The sequence below is a fragment of the Anomaloglossus baeobatrachus genome, chromosome 10 (assembly GCF_048569485.1).
Source record: "Anomaloglossus baeobatrachus isolate aAnoBae1 chromosome 10, aAnoBae1.hap1, whole genome shotgun sequence".
Classification (NCBI taxonomy): Eukaryota; Metazoa; Chordata; class Amphibia; order Anura; family Aromobatidae; genus Anomaloglossus; species Anomaloglossus baeobatrachus.
This window is the reverse complement of record NC_134362.1, coordinates 179,380,925-179,398,399: the sequence shown is the minus strand read 5'-3', so window position 1 is coordinate 179,398,399 and position 17,475 is coordinate 179,380,925. Positions and strand designations below refer to the sequence as shown.

Genomic DNA, 17,475 nt, shown 5'->3' with positions numbered 1-17,475 from the left:
CAAACCCTACTTCATTGGTTAAGGGTGAAAATCTTCAGTCTGACACCAGCTAAAGCTGGAGTTTAGCAGGTTATTTACAAGTGTTTCTTGCAATATTCCTACTAGACTTGTTTCCTCAGGAAACTACTATTAAAAACATGCACAAGCACTCCAAATTGAAGTGCACTTTAAAAGGGTTGTCCAGGTTAATGTCTGCAGATTTGTGAATCCCCTTAGCGTAGACAGTGCACACTGTCAGCATTTTTTGATGTCGGTGCTCGGAGCATGCGGTCATGTGATTTTCATACTTATATCTAGGGATGATCGAATACCTCAAATATTTGACTTCACGAATATTTGCTGAATAGGTCGCCTCTATTTGACTATTTGCGAATATTTGATGCGCAATGTAAGTCTATGGGAAACCCAAATAACAACTATTCGGAACTATTCGCGCTTACCGTAGACTTACATTGCGCATTGAATATTCGCATAGCGGCGACCTATTCGTCGGATAATCGCGAAGCCGAATATTTGAGGTATTCGATCATCCATACTTATATCACATTCCAACTAGACATCACTTGTGTTGCACAAGGCTGCTCACGTCTAGTAGGCATGTGATTGCATGTATGTAATAAAGATTGTTATCTTTTCATCACATTGGTTGTGCTTTTACCATTATATGCGGATTATTTTGTCTCGTTATATACTGCATGTATGCAAATTGCATACTTGCGGTCATGTGCCTCTCGGCACCAGGGAATCCTGGTGACACACACTGCACGCTTTGAGGATTCAGAAGTCTGCAGTCACATAGAGTGGCATGGAAATCCCTTTTTTTTTGCTATGTAATTTGAGAGCCGCATAATATAGAGAGCCTGATTCCATTGATGTATCACTTACTGGACTATTTGGCGGTGTAGCAGTGGTCAGAATGCAAAGCTGGGAATAACAAAGCTCTGTATTACGCTTTTAAAGCAATTTGTCACCATGTTTTTGCTATGTTATCTGAGTGCCGCTAAATCTAAGGAAAAAGAGCCTGATTCCATTGATGTTTCACTTACTGGACTACTTGGTGGTGTAGCAGTGGTCAGAATGCAGAGTTGTGTATAACCCCACCAACTAACCTGATTGGCAGCTTCCTGTGTACATTTTCAGCAATCTGCCAATCAGTGGTGGAGCTGGGGTTACACAGACTGGATGGCTGTGCATGTGAGACCTAGTCCGGCAGTGATAATCTCCTGCTGATAAAACACTGAGTGTATTGAAACTACAACACACACAGTCTAGTAAGTGACACATTCATGGAATTAAGGTCTCTTGTCCTTTGTTATGCTGCTATCAGATTAAATAGCAAAAACCTGCTGACAGATTCATATATGCATGGGCAAGATGAATCCTCCAAATAACACATGAGTTCTTTCTATTTTTCAATATTGCCATTTTAAGCTAAAAATTCCATCATAATAAGATATTCCAAAATCTAATTTAACGAATTGGAACTTTTATGTTTTGAGCCAAAGCTTAACTTTGGGAAAGTTTGTCACTCATTCTTGCAAACCAACTGCCATCCCTATCGCCATATGGAAACGGATGATGATTGATGCGCTGTCCTGACTACGTCTTGGCGGAATGTGACAAGTATGTTTCTATCTTTAAAGGAAACTTTCTTGACAGACTGGGACAACCTCTTGGATTAGAAGATTTGAATCAAATTGTGACAGCCGATGAGAGATTGACATTTCTCGTTAAAACGTGCACATGCTATTAGCTGCTTTTAATTCCACCTGTTTCTGATGTCAGCTGTTTTTTTGCAGATTAGCAGAAAATACTAAAAAAATGGATTTAATATGTGTGTATAAAACAGTTGTAAGAGAAAAGGTAATGATAGAAGTCAAAGGTTTACATGACAATATAGTAGCAAAAAGGAGACAGCTGCACTCTGTAGTGCTAAGATATGTGGAACAATGAATATAGGAATCTTGTAATGCAAAACATGGAAAAATTGAGATCCTTAGCATACAAAAATGGCCAGTTTTATGTGAGCCCAACAACCAATGGCAAGGCAACCTCTTTTTGTTTGGCCCTATCAAACCTATGCCTCTCTTTGGGTTTAAAATTTTACAATTTATGGACTAACAGAAACCTGCAAATGAAGAATTAAAATAGCTTAAGGCGGAAGAGCAGGAGTGCTCAATCAGAAGGCATAACCCTGTAATCTAAGAAAAAGACTCATGGCACATCCTACCTTGGGTGCAAACTGAACATGAAACATAGTAACAAAAAGAAGACAGTTGCACTCTGTAGTGCTAAGATATGTAGATCAATGAATATGGGAATATAGACTGGCATTACTGCTAGGAAAAACATGTAAAAATTGAGATGCCACACACAAATGGCCAGTTTTAAGTGAGCCCAACAGCCAATAGCAAGGTGACCTCTTTTTCTTGGGTCCTAATGAAACTAATGCCTCTCTTTAGGTTAAAAAACCTACAATTTATGGATGGAGAGGAACCTGCAAATGGAGAATTAAAATAGCGAAAGGCTGAAGAGCAAGAGTGCTCAGTCAGAAGGCATAGCCCTGTAATCTAAGAAAAAGACTGATGGCACATCCTATCTTTCTAATGTGAACAGGTGCAAATTGAGTATGAAACATAGTAACAAAAAGGAGACAGTTGCACTCTGTAGTGCTAAGATATGTGGAACAATGAATATGGGAATATAGACTGGCATACTGCTATGAAAAACATGTAAAAATTGAGATACTTAGCACACAAAAATGGCCAGTTTTATGTGAGCCCAACAGCCAACAGCAAGGCAACCTCTTTTTGTTGAGTCCCTATAAAACTAATGCTTCTCTTTGGGTTGAAAAAAAACCTACAATTTATGAACGGACATGAACTTGCAAATGGAGAATTAAAATAGCCTAAGGCTGAAGAGCAAGAGGGCTGAATCAGAAGGCATAAATCTGTAATCTAAGAAAAAGATTGATATCACATCCTACCTTGGGTGCAAACTGAACATGAAAAATAGTAACAAAAAGAAGGCAGCTGCACTCTGTAGTGATAAGATATGTGGAAAAATGAATATGGGAATATAGACATGCATTACTGCTATGAAAACATGTAAAAATTGAGATGCCACACAAAAATGGGCAGTTTTAAGTCCCTATAAAACTAATGCCTGTCTTTGGGTTAAAAATCCTACAATTTATGGACGGACAGGAACCTGCAAATGGAGAATTAAAATAGCCGAAGGCTGAAAAGCAGGAGTGCTCAATCAGAAGGCACAACCATGTAATCTAAGAAAAAAGACTGATGGCACTTCCTAGCTTTCTAATGTGAACAGGTGCAAACTGAGTATGAAACATAGTAACAAAAAGGAGACAGTTGCACTCTGTAGTGCTAAGACATGTGGAACAATGAATATGGGAACATAAACATGCATTACTGCTATGCAAAACATAAAAAAATTGAGATGTCACACAAAAATGGCTAGTTTTATGTGAGCCCAACAGCCAATGGCAAGGCAACCTATTTTTGTTGGATCCCTATCAAACTAATGCCTTTCTTTGGGTTAAAAAAAAAACCCTACAATTTATGGATGGACAGGAACCTGCAAATGGAGAATTAAAATAGCCTAAGGCTGAAAAGCAGGAGTGCTCAATCAGGAGGCATGATCTAAGAAAAAGACTGATGGCATTTTCTAGCTTTCTAATGGGAACAGGTGCAAACTGAACATGAAACATACTAACAAAAAGGAGACCGCTGCACTCTATAGTGCTAAGATATGTGTAACAATGAATATAGAAATATAGACATGCATTACTGCTTTGAAAAACAAGTAAAAATTGAGATGCTTATCACTCAAAAATGGCCAGTTTTATGTGAGCCCAACAGCCAGGGGCAAGGCGACCTCTTCTTTGGGTCCCTATCAAACTAATACCTCTCTTTGGGTTAAAAAACCTACAATTTATGGGTGGACAGGAACCTGCAAATGGGGAATTAAAATAGCCTTAGTGTTGTGAATACATTTTCCAGTTGGGGGCTCCCTCTTGTGGTCAGTGCTGGCGGTGCAGTTGATTTGTGGAATAAAAGCCACACACCTGTGGAGGACTGGCAATCAGGTCTCTCAGATTGGACTATATCGCTGAGTAATTTTCTCCTGTTACTTGCCGGTGCTCAATGGATATCCTGTGTGTTAAGGACATTCTGAAACCAGCCCTGCTCTCTACCATAACTCTTCTCAGATAAGTTGGCCTTGTACCTCTGCTTATTGTTTCCACTTTCTTGTTGTTTTTCTGCTTTGACACTAATGCTTGATTCCTATTTTTCCTGTGTGGAGTTTCTGGTGAAATTGGATCATTCCCTGCTGGGAGTGTCTATATTCTTAGCTCCATGATTCTGCAATGTATTGTGTTTTGTCATGCTTCGTATTAATTCAGTCCCTCATCTATATTAGTGTTTTTGGATCCCAGTAACATCAGAGTGCTGATATAGTGGGGGAAAGGCCGTTGGTATCAGGGTTTTTCCATATCAGACTTGCTGGTATTTATTAGGATTTTACGGCTCAGGCAGTACTCCTTCCCATCCTTTCCTATAAAGATAGTTTGGGCCTCACCTTTGCTGAACCTATTTTTCTAGCTTTGTATTGTGTTTTCCTATATCACTGTAGTTTGCACATGTGGGAGGCTATCTATATCTTTGGGGATTGCTTTGAGGCAGATTCGCTTTTCTTATATTTCTATCTGTAAGAATATTTAGTTCTCCGGCTGTGTCGAAACGACTAGGTCATCGTAGGCTCGTCCCACGGCTACTTCTAGTTGTGTATCAGGATTAGGTCTGCAGTCCGTTAAGGTTCCAACCTCTCTGGTTACTTTTTGGGTTTCCGCATGTTTTGATCCTCCTCGGTCCCTGAATCATAACACCTAAGGCCACCAATAAATTGTAGGTTTTTAACCCAAGGAGAGGCATTAGTTTGATAGGGACCCAACAAAAAGAAGTTGCCTTGCAGTTGGCTGTTGGGCTCACATAACACTGGCCATTTTTGTGTGCTAAGTATTTCAATTTTTACATGGTTTTTCAAAGCAGTAATTAATACATGTCTATATTCCCATATTCATCGTTATACATATCTTAGCAGTACAGAGTGCAACTGTGTCCTTTTTGTTACATGTTCAGTTTGCACCTGTTCACATAAGAAAGGTAGGCTGTGCCATCAGTCTTTTTCTTTGATTAAAAAGTTTACATGACTACCTACCAATGGGTGTTTATTATTAGGGATGATCGAATACTTTGATTATTCGGCTTTGCGAATATTTTCCGAATACCTCGCCGCTATTCGACTATTCGATACACAATGTAAGTCTATGGGAAGCCTGAATAGTTCTGAATAGTTGTTGCTCGGGTTTCCCATAGACTTACATTGCGCATCAAATAGTCGAATAGCGGCGAGGTATTCGGAAAATATACGTGAAGCTGAATAATCAAAGTATTCGATCATCCCTATTTATTATGCTATCCGGTTAGAACACTATGCAACATCTTTTTAGAAGTTCCTTGTAAAAATGCAGAAACAATGAAATTCCAAGTAATGCTATCATTAAAATTGATTTTAAGGGACTAATAAACAAAAAAAAGTACTCTAATGTTACACAATAATGCACGTGATAGATAATGGTTTATTGCTATGCATAATACTACCGCGGCTGCACGTATTCCCTTGTATTTTATGCATTGTCTAAGAAATACTAAAATATTTATCGCACCTCGAGGCTATATTAGAAATCACCTCGTTTATTTTTTTTACTGGCGAGTCCCTGATTAGGAATTTCAGCAATGTGCCGGTAGTGTAATCACTGATAAAGTTTTACTGTCTATCTGTTGCGAATCTCTGAGTCTCGAGCCACCGATGAAGAACATTTTGCAAATTCCGGCTTAAAAGAGAAAGGTAAAGAGGACTGGGAGACAAAAAAAATAAGATTGACTTCATCGAGGCAACGTAAACAGATATCAATAAATGCCCACACAATTTACAGGCTCGGCCTGAGCGAGCACATGGCTGATACTGCGGTTGCATTAAAACTCAGTCAATGTGCTTAAATGAACATAACTTTCATCCATCAGCATTAAATTCATTTGTTCTTGCCTCTGTGGTCATTAGTAAAATACATTTATCTTTGTCATTCTTAACAGCCTCTGGACTTCGAGAGTAAAAAATCCTATATACTGAAGGTAGAAGCCGTCAATACTCGTATTGATCCACATTTCATCAGTGGGGTCCCCTTCAAAGATACCGCAACAGTCAAAGTTACAGTGGAGGATGCGGACGAGCCACCGGTGTTTTCATCACCTACTTATCTTCTGGAAGTACATGAAAATGCTGCCATCAATGGTGTCATTGGCCAAGTGACAGCTCGGGACCCTGATTCGATGTCAAGTCCTATAAGGTATTGTATCTAGAATTATCCTATAATTGGAGATATCTATTTTGAAGATTATCACATGTATATCTAACCAATGTCCATATTCATAAAGTAAGATATTTTAACTTGGACCTTGGTCTACACAAACTAACTTGGTCTAAACCTGGTCTACACAAACTTGGTCTATACAAACTTGGTCTACACAAACTTACTCTACACAAACTTGGTCTATACAAACTTAGTTTATACAAACTTGGTCTACACAAACTAGGTCTACACAAACTTGTTCTTCACAAACTTGGCCTACACAGACTTGGTGTACACAAACTTAGGGGTACTTTGCACACTACGACATCGCAGCTGCGATGTTGGTGGGGTCAAATCGAAAGTGATGCACATCTGGCGTTGCTGTCGATATCGTAGTGTGTTAAGCATTTTTGATACGATTGACGAGCGCAAAAGCGTCGTAATCGTATCATCGGTGTAGGGTCCGACATTTTCATAATTGCGCGGCAGCGACGGTAGGATGTTGTTCCTCGTTCCCCTGCGGCAGCACACATCGCTGTGTGAGAAGCCGCAGGAGCGAGGAACATCTCCTACCTGCGTCCTGCGGCTCACGCCGGCTATGCGGAAGGACGGAGGTGGGCGGGATGTTTACGTCCCGCTTATCTCCGCCCCTCCGCTTCTATTGGCCGCCTGCCGTGTGACATTGTTGTGACGCCGCACGACCCACCCACTTAGGAAGGAGGCGGGTCGCCGGCCAGAGCGACGTTGCAGGGCAGGTGAGTGCATGTGAAGCTGCCTAGCGATAGTGTTCGCTATGGCAGCGATCACAAGATATCGCTGCTGCGACGGGGGCGGGTACTATCGCGCTCGGCATCGCAAGCATCGGCTTGCAATGTCGTAGTGTGCAAAGTACCCCTTAGTCTACACAAACTTGATCTACACAAACTTAATCTACACAAACTTGGTCTACACAAACGTGGTCTACACAAATTTGGTCTACACGAACTTGGTCTGCACAAACTTGGTCTACACAAACTTGGTCTACACAAACTTGGTCTACACAATCTTGGTCTACAAAACAACACTCTCATATAGCTGATCTCCAAGATATTCCAGATGTTTGTTTTGGATGTATGTCAACTGGAAAAAGTCATTGTATAAAAGCCTCTATGATCTTTAAGAGATATTATGATGGAAATGTGGTTCGTGGTGTATACCCACTGACAGTCGTTGCTGATGCAAAACCTCTAAGAAAAGTTAACTAATAATGATGGTTGAGCATGCTCGGCACTGCTTGGTACTCAATGGAGCATCAGGGTGCTTGGATACTCATGGTGCTCAGCTGATCATCATGGGTGCTGGAAACAATGAATACAAAGCACAGGCTTGCTTCATTGCATGATGTGAGCAGTCACCCAAGAGAGCTGCTTGCAGTCCCTGAATGGCTCTCACTGGAGGTTTAAACTATGTTATTGGATGTAGTGTGCCAAAAAAAAAACACCGACCCTTCCTTGATAATGCTATGTTTATGACTGGCTGTATGGGGGCGGTGAGCCAAACTGGCTAGTCATTGACTTCCATTATACCCGTTACTCGAGTTGAGCTCTTTCACAGCTACTGACCTGCTTGACTCGAGTAACAAGCACCCGAATATTTTAGTGCTTGCCCATCACTATTGGCTAAACCCAATGATTTGGGCAGAAGCGGCCACCTATCTCATGTATAAGAGGACATCTTGATGCGCCAATGACAAATAATGTACATAAGAAGAAAAACCACCACCGAAGATGTCTGACTGCTGTTGACTGAATCAGCACTAAGATAGCTGCTATTATTATCTCAGGATGGCAATCAATTTCTGGGATTCTTGTTTGCAAGGAGGAGATATCTAGTTAAGTGAGCTAAGACCATTAGCGGCACCTTAATTTCCTTTTTTATTTAGTCTCAGTAACACCCGTATGTGTGATACTTGACAGACTTCATTTAAATAGTTTGACCATTAATATTTTTTTTCTTCTTTGTGCCTAAAGGCCCCGTCACATGAGCGATATCGCTAGCGAGCGTACCCGCCCCCGTCATTTGTACGTCACGGGTAAATCGCTGTCCGTGGCACTCGATATCGTTCGGAGCCGTCACATGGACTTACCTGCCTAGTGACGTCACTGTGTCCGGCGAACCGCCTCCTTTCTAAGGGGGCGGTTAGTGCGACGTCACAGCGGCGTCACTAAGCGGCCACCCAATAGAAGCGGAGGGGCAAAGATGAGCGGCCGTAACATACCGCCCACCTCCTTCTTTCCTCATTGCCGGCGTCCGCAAGTAAGCTGTAGTTCGTCGTTCCTGAGGTGTCAGGTGATTTTTTGAAAATAAACGACATGTCAACGATAAGGTGAGTATTTTGATCGTTAACGGTCGCTCGTTGGTGTCACACACAACGACGTCGCTAACGATGCCAGATATGCGTCACGGAATCCGTGACCCCAGCAATATATCGTTAGATATGTTGTTGCGTGTGACGGGGCCTTAAGAGTTAACGGACAGGTAATAATTGCTGACCACCTGCCTCTTGTGCCCGGAGCTGATCTCTGCCGGCACACAGTGGTCCCTGACCACTATTGCTGCCAATTCAGCTGCTCCATGTCAAAAGCCCTTCCTCTTCCGGGCTGCTCTGTCAACAGAGCATGACTGCCAGCGTCATAATGATTAACAGTTGGGTTTCCACAGTTAGGTAGTGGATAGACAACTGTCAATTTACATGACGTTGCAGTCACAACCCATCAACTTTGCAAAGCAGAAGACAAGCCATTGATCTGCCAACGTGAAGTCAACAGAAGACTCTCATTCACCAGCAGGTCTGTGACTGCTCTTTGCTGGCAGAGGTTGTTGCCATCACATCAGGCAGGTAGTTAACAACTACCTGCTTCTAAATGCTTCTGCACATTTTAAAAGAAAGTTGTCCTAGATACCCTCTTTAAATGGGGACTGTTCTTCAACAAGCATTCCATAATCAATAAAACAAGCAAGAATAAGAAATTTTGTCATTTATCTTACCAGAAAACCCTGCATCTTTCTCCACTTATGAGCCTCTTCTTCAAGAAAAGTACAAATACATAATGCCGAAAGACGAACTTCAAGCACAGTTCAGTCAAAGGCTACACATATTGAAGTCTATGGAGAGTGGTGGGCTAGAGAAGAGCAAAAACAGACACAAGAACAGACCCACATTGTACTGAAGCTCTTTAGCAAGTATTAGCTTGTACCAGAGCTTGATTCACAACTACACTTCTCAATACTGTTGTGTACATTCCTCCATGTCTCTGCTGCTTCCTTCTGTGTTTTCCTTAAGGAGGGAAAAACAAGAATCCCTCATATCTGTGTTTGCTGCGTATAGGAGTCATTCTGGCCGCTAGTCTCCACCCACTAGCTCAGAGTCAATTGCAAAATTGAGATGAAGTCTACAGAGAGGAAACTGGTGGAAAAATGAGAAAAACACAAGATACAGTTCATATAATGGCCAGAAATTGTATTCTTCCTTATTAGGGGATGATCAAATACCTCAAATATTCGGCTTTGTGAATATTTTCCGAATACCTCGCCGCTATTCGACTATTCGCGAATATTCGATGCGCAATGTAAGTCTATGAGAAACCCGAATAGCAACTATTTGGAACTATTTGTTCTTCCCATAGACTTACATTGCGCATCGAATATTCGCATAGCGGCGATCTATTCGTCAGATATTCGCGAAGCCAAATAATTGAGGTATTGGATCATCCCTATTCCTTATGTATAGCTTAGTCTATAAAGTTCTTGTAATTTACAAATTCTTGTAAAGCGCTGTGGAATAGGTTGGCGCTATATAAATAAAAATTATTATTCTGAAAAATCACAAGAAAGTGTAGAAAACCCTCTTAGATTAAGACATACTAAAATCAATATGTTTAATATGGTGACTCTATCATCTGCCAATCAAAATTGGCCACCTATGGTGTTTAGACAGGGAATGTTTTGAAATAGAAAGGTAGTAAAGTAATTGGGGATGTGGGTAATATACCCTACTGGTGGTTTGTCCACAAATAATTCCAATAATTGGTTTAGAAGGTAACAACCTGTTTCAAAGTTCTCCTACGTCTTCTTCAAGAGACTCAAAAAGAACCTATAAAGAGACACTTAAGTCGGCTTTACACGCAACGACATTGCTAACGAGATGTCGTTGGGGTCACGGAATTCGGCACACATCCGACCTTGTTAGCAACGTCGTTGTGTGTGAAGCGCAGGAACGACCATTAACGATCAAAAATACTCATCATATTGTTGATCGTTGATACATCGTTCCTTTATCGTTGCTGTTGCAGGACGCAGGTTGTTCGTCGTTCCTGCGGCAGCACACATCGCTATATGTGACACCGCAGGAACGAGGAACATCACCGTACCTGCAGCCGCCGGCAATGAGAAAGGAAGGAGGTGGGAGGGATGTTCGGTCCGCTCATCTCCCCCCTCCGCTTCTATTGGGTGGCCGCTTAGTGACACCGCTATAACACCGAATGAACCGCCCCCTTAGAAAGGAGGCTGTACGCTGGTCACAGCGACGTCGCTAGGCAGGTAAATATGTGTGACGGGTGTTAGCGATGTTGTGCGCCATGGGCAGCAATTTGCCGTGCCGCACAACCGACGGGGGCGGGTGCTTTCACCAGCGACATCGCTAGCGATGTCGCTGTGTCTAAAGCCTGCTTTAGATGGCCCAAATACTGGGACTCCAAATCACCATCTTAAAAAAGGAGATACTCTGTAGAGAGATGTTTATGCTATATGTGTCCAAATGTGATGTCATCTGAAGGCTGTTTAGGATTTTGATAGCATGTCGTTACGACATATTGAATTAATGTCGTAAAACACAAGATTTGGGTAACAATAAATACGGAACAGTTTTGGGTTGGCGATGAGCGATCAAATGTCCCGTTGGGTTTTCCGTTGAACCAAGTCCACCAAGGTGATTGAATTGTATATATGCTTGGAAATTTAGTCAAGATTATACTTCATTAGTTTCCCAAAAAACAAGAACATATTTCTACGTAGTTATAAATCGAGAACCATGTTGATGTAATTTGCGCTGATGGATAAACATATACTCCTTGGATTAAGGAAACAATTTGGTGATATTTTACAGAACCCTGTCAAAGCATATGTTATCTGCTAATCCCAGAATGTGAGAAAAATAGCATATGCCTAATGTACTGGTCTTGATTGAATACATCGCATCATGGAGCTTTTTGTAACAAATAGTTGCTCATTTTTGCTTTGATATCGCTATGTCAGATGTTGACGCGTAGTCTTGTTATTAATCATGAAATCTTAAATAACATAGCATGGCTCCTTCCTTCAAAGAATTTTTGCTCACCTTTTCTTTGTAAGTCCACCGATTCTTGGGCTGTGTTCTACCTAGTCTATAGTTAGTCCCAGTCTATTGCCTTATTAAAACTACACTTGAGGCTATTGTGTCCTCTGGAGTGCCTTAATCAAGGAGAAGTTGAGCGCGGACATTGCCCTCAAAAAGGTATTTGATCTCACTTTGATTTTTTGGTTGTGAGTGAAATTGAAAGCCTGGTCGCTGTTTAGATTGCTGAGCTTCACAAGTAGTGTCTGGACACAGATATGTTTTGGTGTCCCATGGTACATTTGCAATTATATCTTGAAAAAAAAAAAACCTTTTCCCCAGAAGAGTTGAGCTTGGAAATGGAAAATCTTCAAAGTGCAATATTTATCTGAACACAATGGTCCAAGAATAAATCCAAGATACTAATATGACTAGTTTTAAGCCTTGATTGTTATAAAGCCTTGTTACTGTACCAACTAGACTTGTTTTTACATATTGGAGTAAAATTACTCATCCAACGAAACAAAGGGTATCTATTTTGTGAAGATCCAATGTGTCGGTTGTAAGTTGGTCACCAGTGAAGTCCTGGAGGGGAGATATGTTTCACTGAGATTATAAGCCTCAGTGATGTGACCCCGGAAGCATGTTCCAACATGTTATATGTTGAGAGAATTAATCAGGCCATGGTAAAGCCCAGGTTTGTGAACAGATAAATAGTTATGGGGACATCTGTTCACAGATCTTCACCATAGAGTGTGGTCCAGGAGGTAAAATGAAGGTCTACGGATCCATTTAGTGTGTGCAGGGAGGTGAGTAGACCTCCAGGGTTGTTTTCATACTGAAGGAGCTGAACCTTTTTTCTGGCTGGTGGACTCCACAGTTGAATACATTATTAAGGTTTGTTTCGGAGATATATTTCACTAAGATAGTCAGCCTCAGTGATGTGAGCCTGGAAGCATGTTCCAACATGTTATTTGTTGAGAGAATTAATCAGGCCGTGATAAAGCTCGGGTTTGTGAACAGATAAAGAGTTATGGGGGACATCTCTTTACAGACCTTCACCATAGAGTGTGGTCCAGGAGGTAAAATGAAGGTCTATGGATCCATTTAGTGTGTGTTTGTGTGTAGGGAGGTGAGTAGACCTCCAGAGTTGCGTTCATATTGAAGGAGCTGAACCTTTTTCCTGGCTGATGGACTCCGCAGTTGTATGAATTGTTACAGTTTGCTTCAGAGATATTTTTCACAGAGATTGTCAGCCTCAGTGATGTGACCCTGAAAGCATGTTCCAACATGGTATATGTTGAGAGGGTTAATCAGCCATGAAAGGCCTGGGATTGTGAACAACTAAAGAGTTGGGTGGGGTGTATGTACACATATCGCCACCCTAGGGTGTGGTCCAGGAGGTAAAATGAAAGTATCTAGATTCATTAAGTGTGTGTGTAGGGAGGTGAATAGACCTCCGGAGCTGTGCTCATACTGAGAACCTTTTCCTGAGCTGGCGGCTACCACAGTTTTATGGACAATTAAGAGCTGTTTGCTTCCTTTTTGCCAGACAGGGTGTATTAGTTTGTTTAGTTTTTATCCTGGTTTATGAAGTCTTATTAAGCCAAATGAAGATTAAAGGAAAGCCATTCCTTTGTCTACCTCGTTAAGCAGCCAAGTGAGCTAAATCTTTACAGAGTTATGAGAAATGTAGCATAGAAGCCATATCCAAATTAGTCTCAAAGTGCAATGTGGGTGTGACAATACACTTGGAAGGAGCAGTTCAAATGTATTGATGCCCCATGGGTAAATAGGATACTACAGCCTTCCAGTGGAAACCTCTACTTGGTCCTGTTGATTAATTCTGCCATCAGTCATCCAACGACATCCCATAAACATAAAATTATACCTTAAGAGTGCTTGTTAGGTCTAGAGGGCACTCTTTTTGGAGCGCTAACAGAGTGGTGACAAATATGGAGACCTATGATGAAGTTATTCCTGCCCCTCCACTGCTGGTGTCACTTGGTGGCATAATGCAAAGGTGATCGGCAGCAGAGTATTGTATATAAAAAAGAAAATGATGGTGTCCTATGAACGCAAGCCACTACTATCATGACAGGCACAGAGATCTTCAGCTTATCCCTAGCTGTCATGGCAAACAGTGCAATAACATGACGGGCACACTGTTGGACGCATAGAATGGCACATTCCCCTGCCAGTGCACATCGAGGGACGCTGTCATAGATTGACAATGTCAAATGAAATGTCATGCTAGGTACGGGGAAGTACCAAACGACTGGCAAAAGGGAAGGAAAACCTTGTGTCTAGGGAAGAGGGAGATGGTGACCCCTGGCCAAACCTACTGTTGGTCCTTGAGGTCCCTCACCACCCTAGATAGGTTCCACACCTATGCACAGAGCTGGTTAATTGACTCAAGGTATCCCTAGTGCTGGACCCTAAATAGGGAACGGATGGGATGAGCTCTTCATCAACCCCACTAAACACTAAAGAAGACACAAGGAGGACACACGGGGGAAAAAGCATAAACTACTTATCCACAGATGATTCATGTAGAAGTACAGCAATAAAACCACAAATGAGTACAAGCCTCCTGCTTGCAACCAGAGCTAGAATAAACTAAATAATATCACCTACACCAGTCAAGGGAAGATGGAAAATTTAAGAACATGGATAATACTAATAATCAGCAGCTAGAAGGAGGGCTCTGCTGGGTCTTAAAGGGGAAGCGATGCAAACCCAGAAGAAAAGCTACCTAATACAACGAAGACTAAAGGCCGCTTTACACGCAACATTGCTAACGCGATGTCGTTGGGGTCACGGAATTCGTGACGCACATCCAGCCTCATTAGCGACGTTGTTGTGTGTGAAACATATGAGCGACCGCTAACGAGCAAAAATACTCACTTTATCGTTGCTCGTTGACACGCTCCTCCATTCCCAAATATCGTTGCTGTTGCAGGACGCAGGTTGTTCGTCGTTCCTGCAGCAGCACACATCGCTATGTGTGACACCACAGGAACGAGGAACCTCACTTTACCTGTGGCTGCCCGCAATGAGGAAGGAAGGAGGTGGGCGGGATGTTCGTCCCGCCCATCCCCGCCCCTTCGCTTCGATTGGGCGCTCGCTTAGTGACGTCGCTGTGATGACGAACGAACCGCCCCCTTAGAAAGGAGGCGGTTCGTAGGTCCCAGGGACGTCGCTAGGCAGGTAATTAGTGTGACGGGTCCGAGCGATGTTGTGCGCGACGGGCAGCGATTTGCCCGTCACGCACAAACGACGGGGGCGGATACGCACGCTAGCGACCTCGCTAGCGAGATTGCAGCGTGTAAAGTGGCCTTAACAGCATGAACAATAGAAAGTCAAGGAGCATTTTGCACAACCAAATGCTGTGACGTTCTATTGCCAGAAACCACATGACTGTCTGTCAGCTGTGACACACCCGTGACATAGAGGAGGCAGATGATGGCTGAATATCACAGCCATCATCTGCACTCAAAGAAGCAGGCTCATCTTGCGAGACCGCATCCATGTCAGGGAGCAAGCACAAGACGTACAAGTATATCATATATCCGTAAAGAGTCTTTAAAACAGACTCTAGAAGTGTAACCAATCTTCCAGAAGAGCTGGAAATCCTTTCCTTTCTTTATAATATGAATTAACTGAAATAATCTACCAATAAATCACAGCTTTAAATATTATACCACCGAGACGTCAGTGTAATTAATTTGCATGGCATGCAGCCGGTTTGATATATTGTATCACGATAAATGTCGTAGATTGCATATTTATAGCTTGATTAATAACAGGTTTTAAACGTGTCATCAGCCAAACTTGAATCCGGCTCATAATTTCCTTATTGACGATGCCTATTTATCACTCCGCAGTTGATTTACCGAGTGTTTGTGAAACATGTAACATATGGTGCCACAGAGCAAATAGCTGATGTTACTGTGGAAATTTACTAATGCTATTAGTGATACAAACAAAATAAAATATGTTTCATTATTTATTTGGTTTTTTAACATTTCTTTACTTTTTATAGGTTTTCCATTGACCGGCATACAGATCTGGACCGTCAATTTAACATCAATGCGGACGATGGCAAAATAACGTTGGCTACGGCACTGGACAGGGAGTTGACTATGTGGCATAACATCACGGTGGTGGCTACAGAAACCAGTAAGTTTGCCAATTTTTTAAAGGAAAAGTCTAGAGATCATATATCAATATTGTTCATTGGCTGACATGTTTGGTTCACTGTGAAGGTTCCAAATCTTTGACCTACTCATGAATCGTTGAGTGACTCGTTATGAGTTGGCCACAACTTGATCTGAGTTGGGTTGAGATATGTATACAGAAGAAATAGAGTTGATGTAATTTAGCATATGGTGGTGCATTATGGAAATTTAGGGTTTCCTACTGTAAAGCTACCCCCTAGAAGGCACTGGAACTCAGGTGGATGAAGGGGTCCTGAGCCAACTAGAGGTCGCTAACACAAGCGTAGGTATAGTCAGTCAGCCAAGGTCTGTATCGGGATGTCACGTTTGTGCTGAGGTGTAAACAAGCCAAAGTCAAAGAACAAAACTGAGGTCGGAAACTGGGAGGAGAAGTAAGCACAAGGGAGGGAGCAGAGGTCGGGAACCAGAACGGGATCCTGGGTCAGGAAAACAGGGAAGACAGACCGGGCAGGAGAGACGGAGGTCAGAAAGAACAGGTATGCACAGAAGAGGGAGAGGAGGTGAGGACATGGAGCAGGACCAGAATCAGGTGGGCAGGGAGGTCAGGTCATGCAGAAGGTCAGACCAGGCAAGAGGGACAAAGGTCAGGGAGAATGGTACTTGATCAGAGTACAATCACAGGAACCAGTTGCACGCTGCAGAGCAGGAACTATTACTGGCGGTGTCCCGGAGGTAACAACACCAATACTTGATGGCATGACCTCCGGAACAAGGCACGACTAAACAAGCCCCTCCCCTTGAATCTAACCTCGGAGACAACATACATGCACTGGCTCTGCAGAGTCAGAGCCATGCTAAAATCATGACACCTACACAATGGCATACACATGGTGGAGAAATAGTTAAAAAGTAGAGCTTCAAAAAGGTTTGCATGGTTTGAAGAATTAATTGGTCCATGAACATTAAACATACTGTAGGACCCCAGGGTGCAGAAGTAACAGCTGCACCTAAGCCCTGGTGATGGGAGGGTTCCATGGGTGCCATCAGTATTATTAATGATAACATATGGAAGGTGATGGTTCTGTTATAGATTTTGCATTGGGACTCAAGAGCTTCACACTCCAATATTCATAATGTATTTTCACATCCAGCTGTGGTCCTTTTATAACCTAGATTCTCAAACTATAGTATGTGTACTTAAAGCTCACCAATCACCAGGATTTTCCTATATAACCTAAAGCCAGTACTATACTGGCACTATCAGGCTGATTCTATACATACCTTTAGTTGCCAGCTAGGATGGATAGTTTTTGCAACACAAGCAAGTAAAGTTTGTAAAATGAGCAGCTTTTTGAATGGCAGCAGCTGCCAATCAGCTAATAGCTGGGGTGGGTTTTGATAGTGATTTGCACCCCCCTGCCTGTCCATCCTCCCCCTATCTGTTATTTAAGCTGCTTCTAATATTGAATAACTTTACAAAGTGGCTAGAAGGACCTGTGCTGATGTCATAC

At 42.2% G+C, this 17,475-nt stretch overlaps 1 protein-coding gene across 1 annotated transcript in view; it reads left to right on the top strand.

The window, feature by feature from the left end:
- Positions 1-17,475, top strand: part of LOC142254676 (cadherin-8) — a 592,012-nt gene that overhangs the window by 442,151 nt on the left and 132,386 nt on the right. The window contains exons 7-8 of the mRNA XM_075325863.1: positions 6,177-6,430; positions 15,829-15,965. Of these exons, the coding sequence (XP_075181978.1) occupies positions 6,177-6,430; positions 15,829-15,965 (391 nt within the window). The remainder of the gene's footprint in view (positions 1-6,176; positions 6,431-15,828; positions 15,966-17,475) is intronic.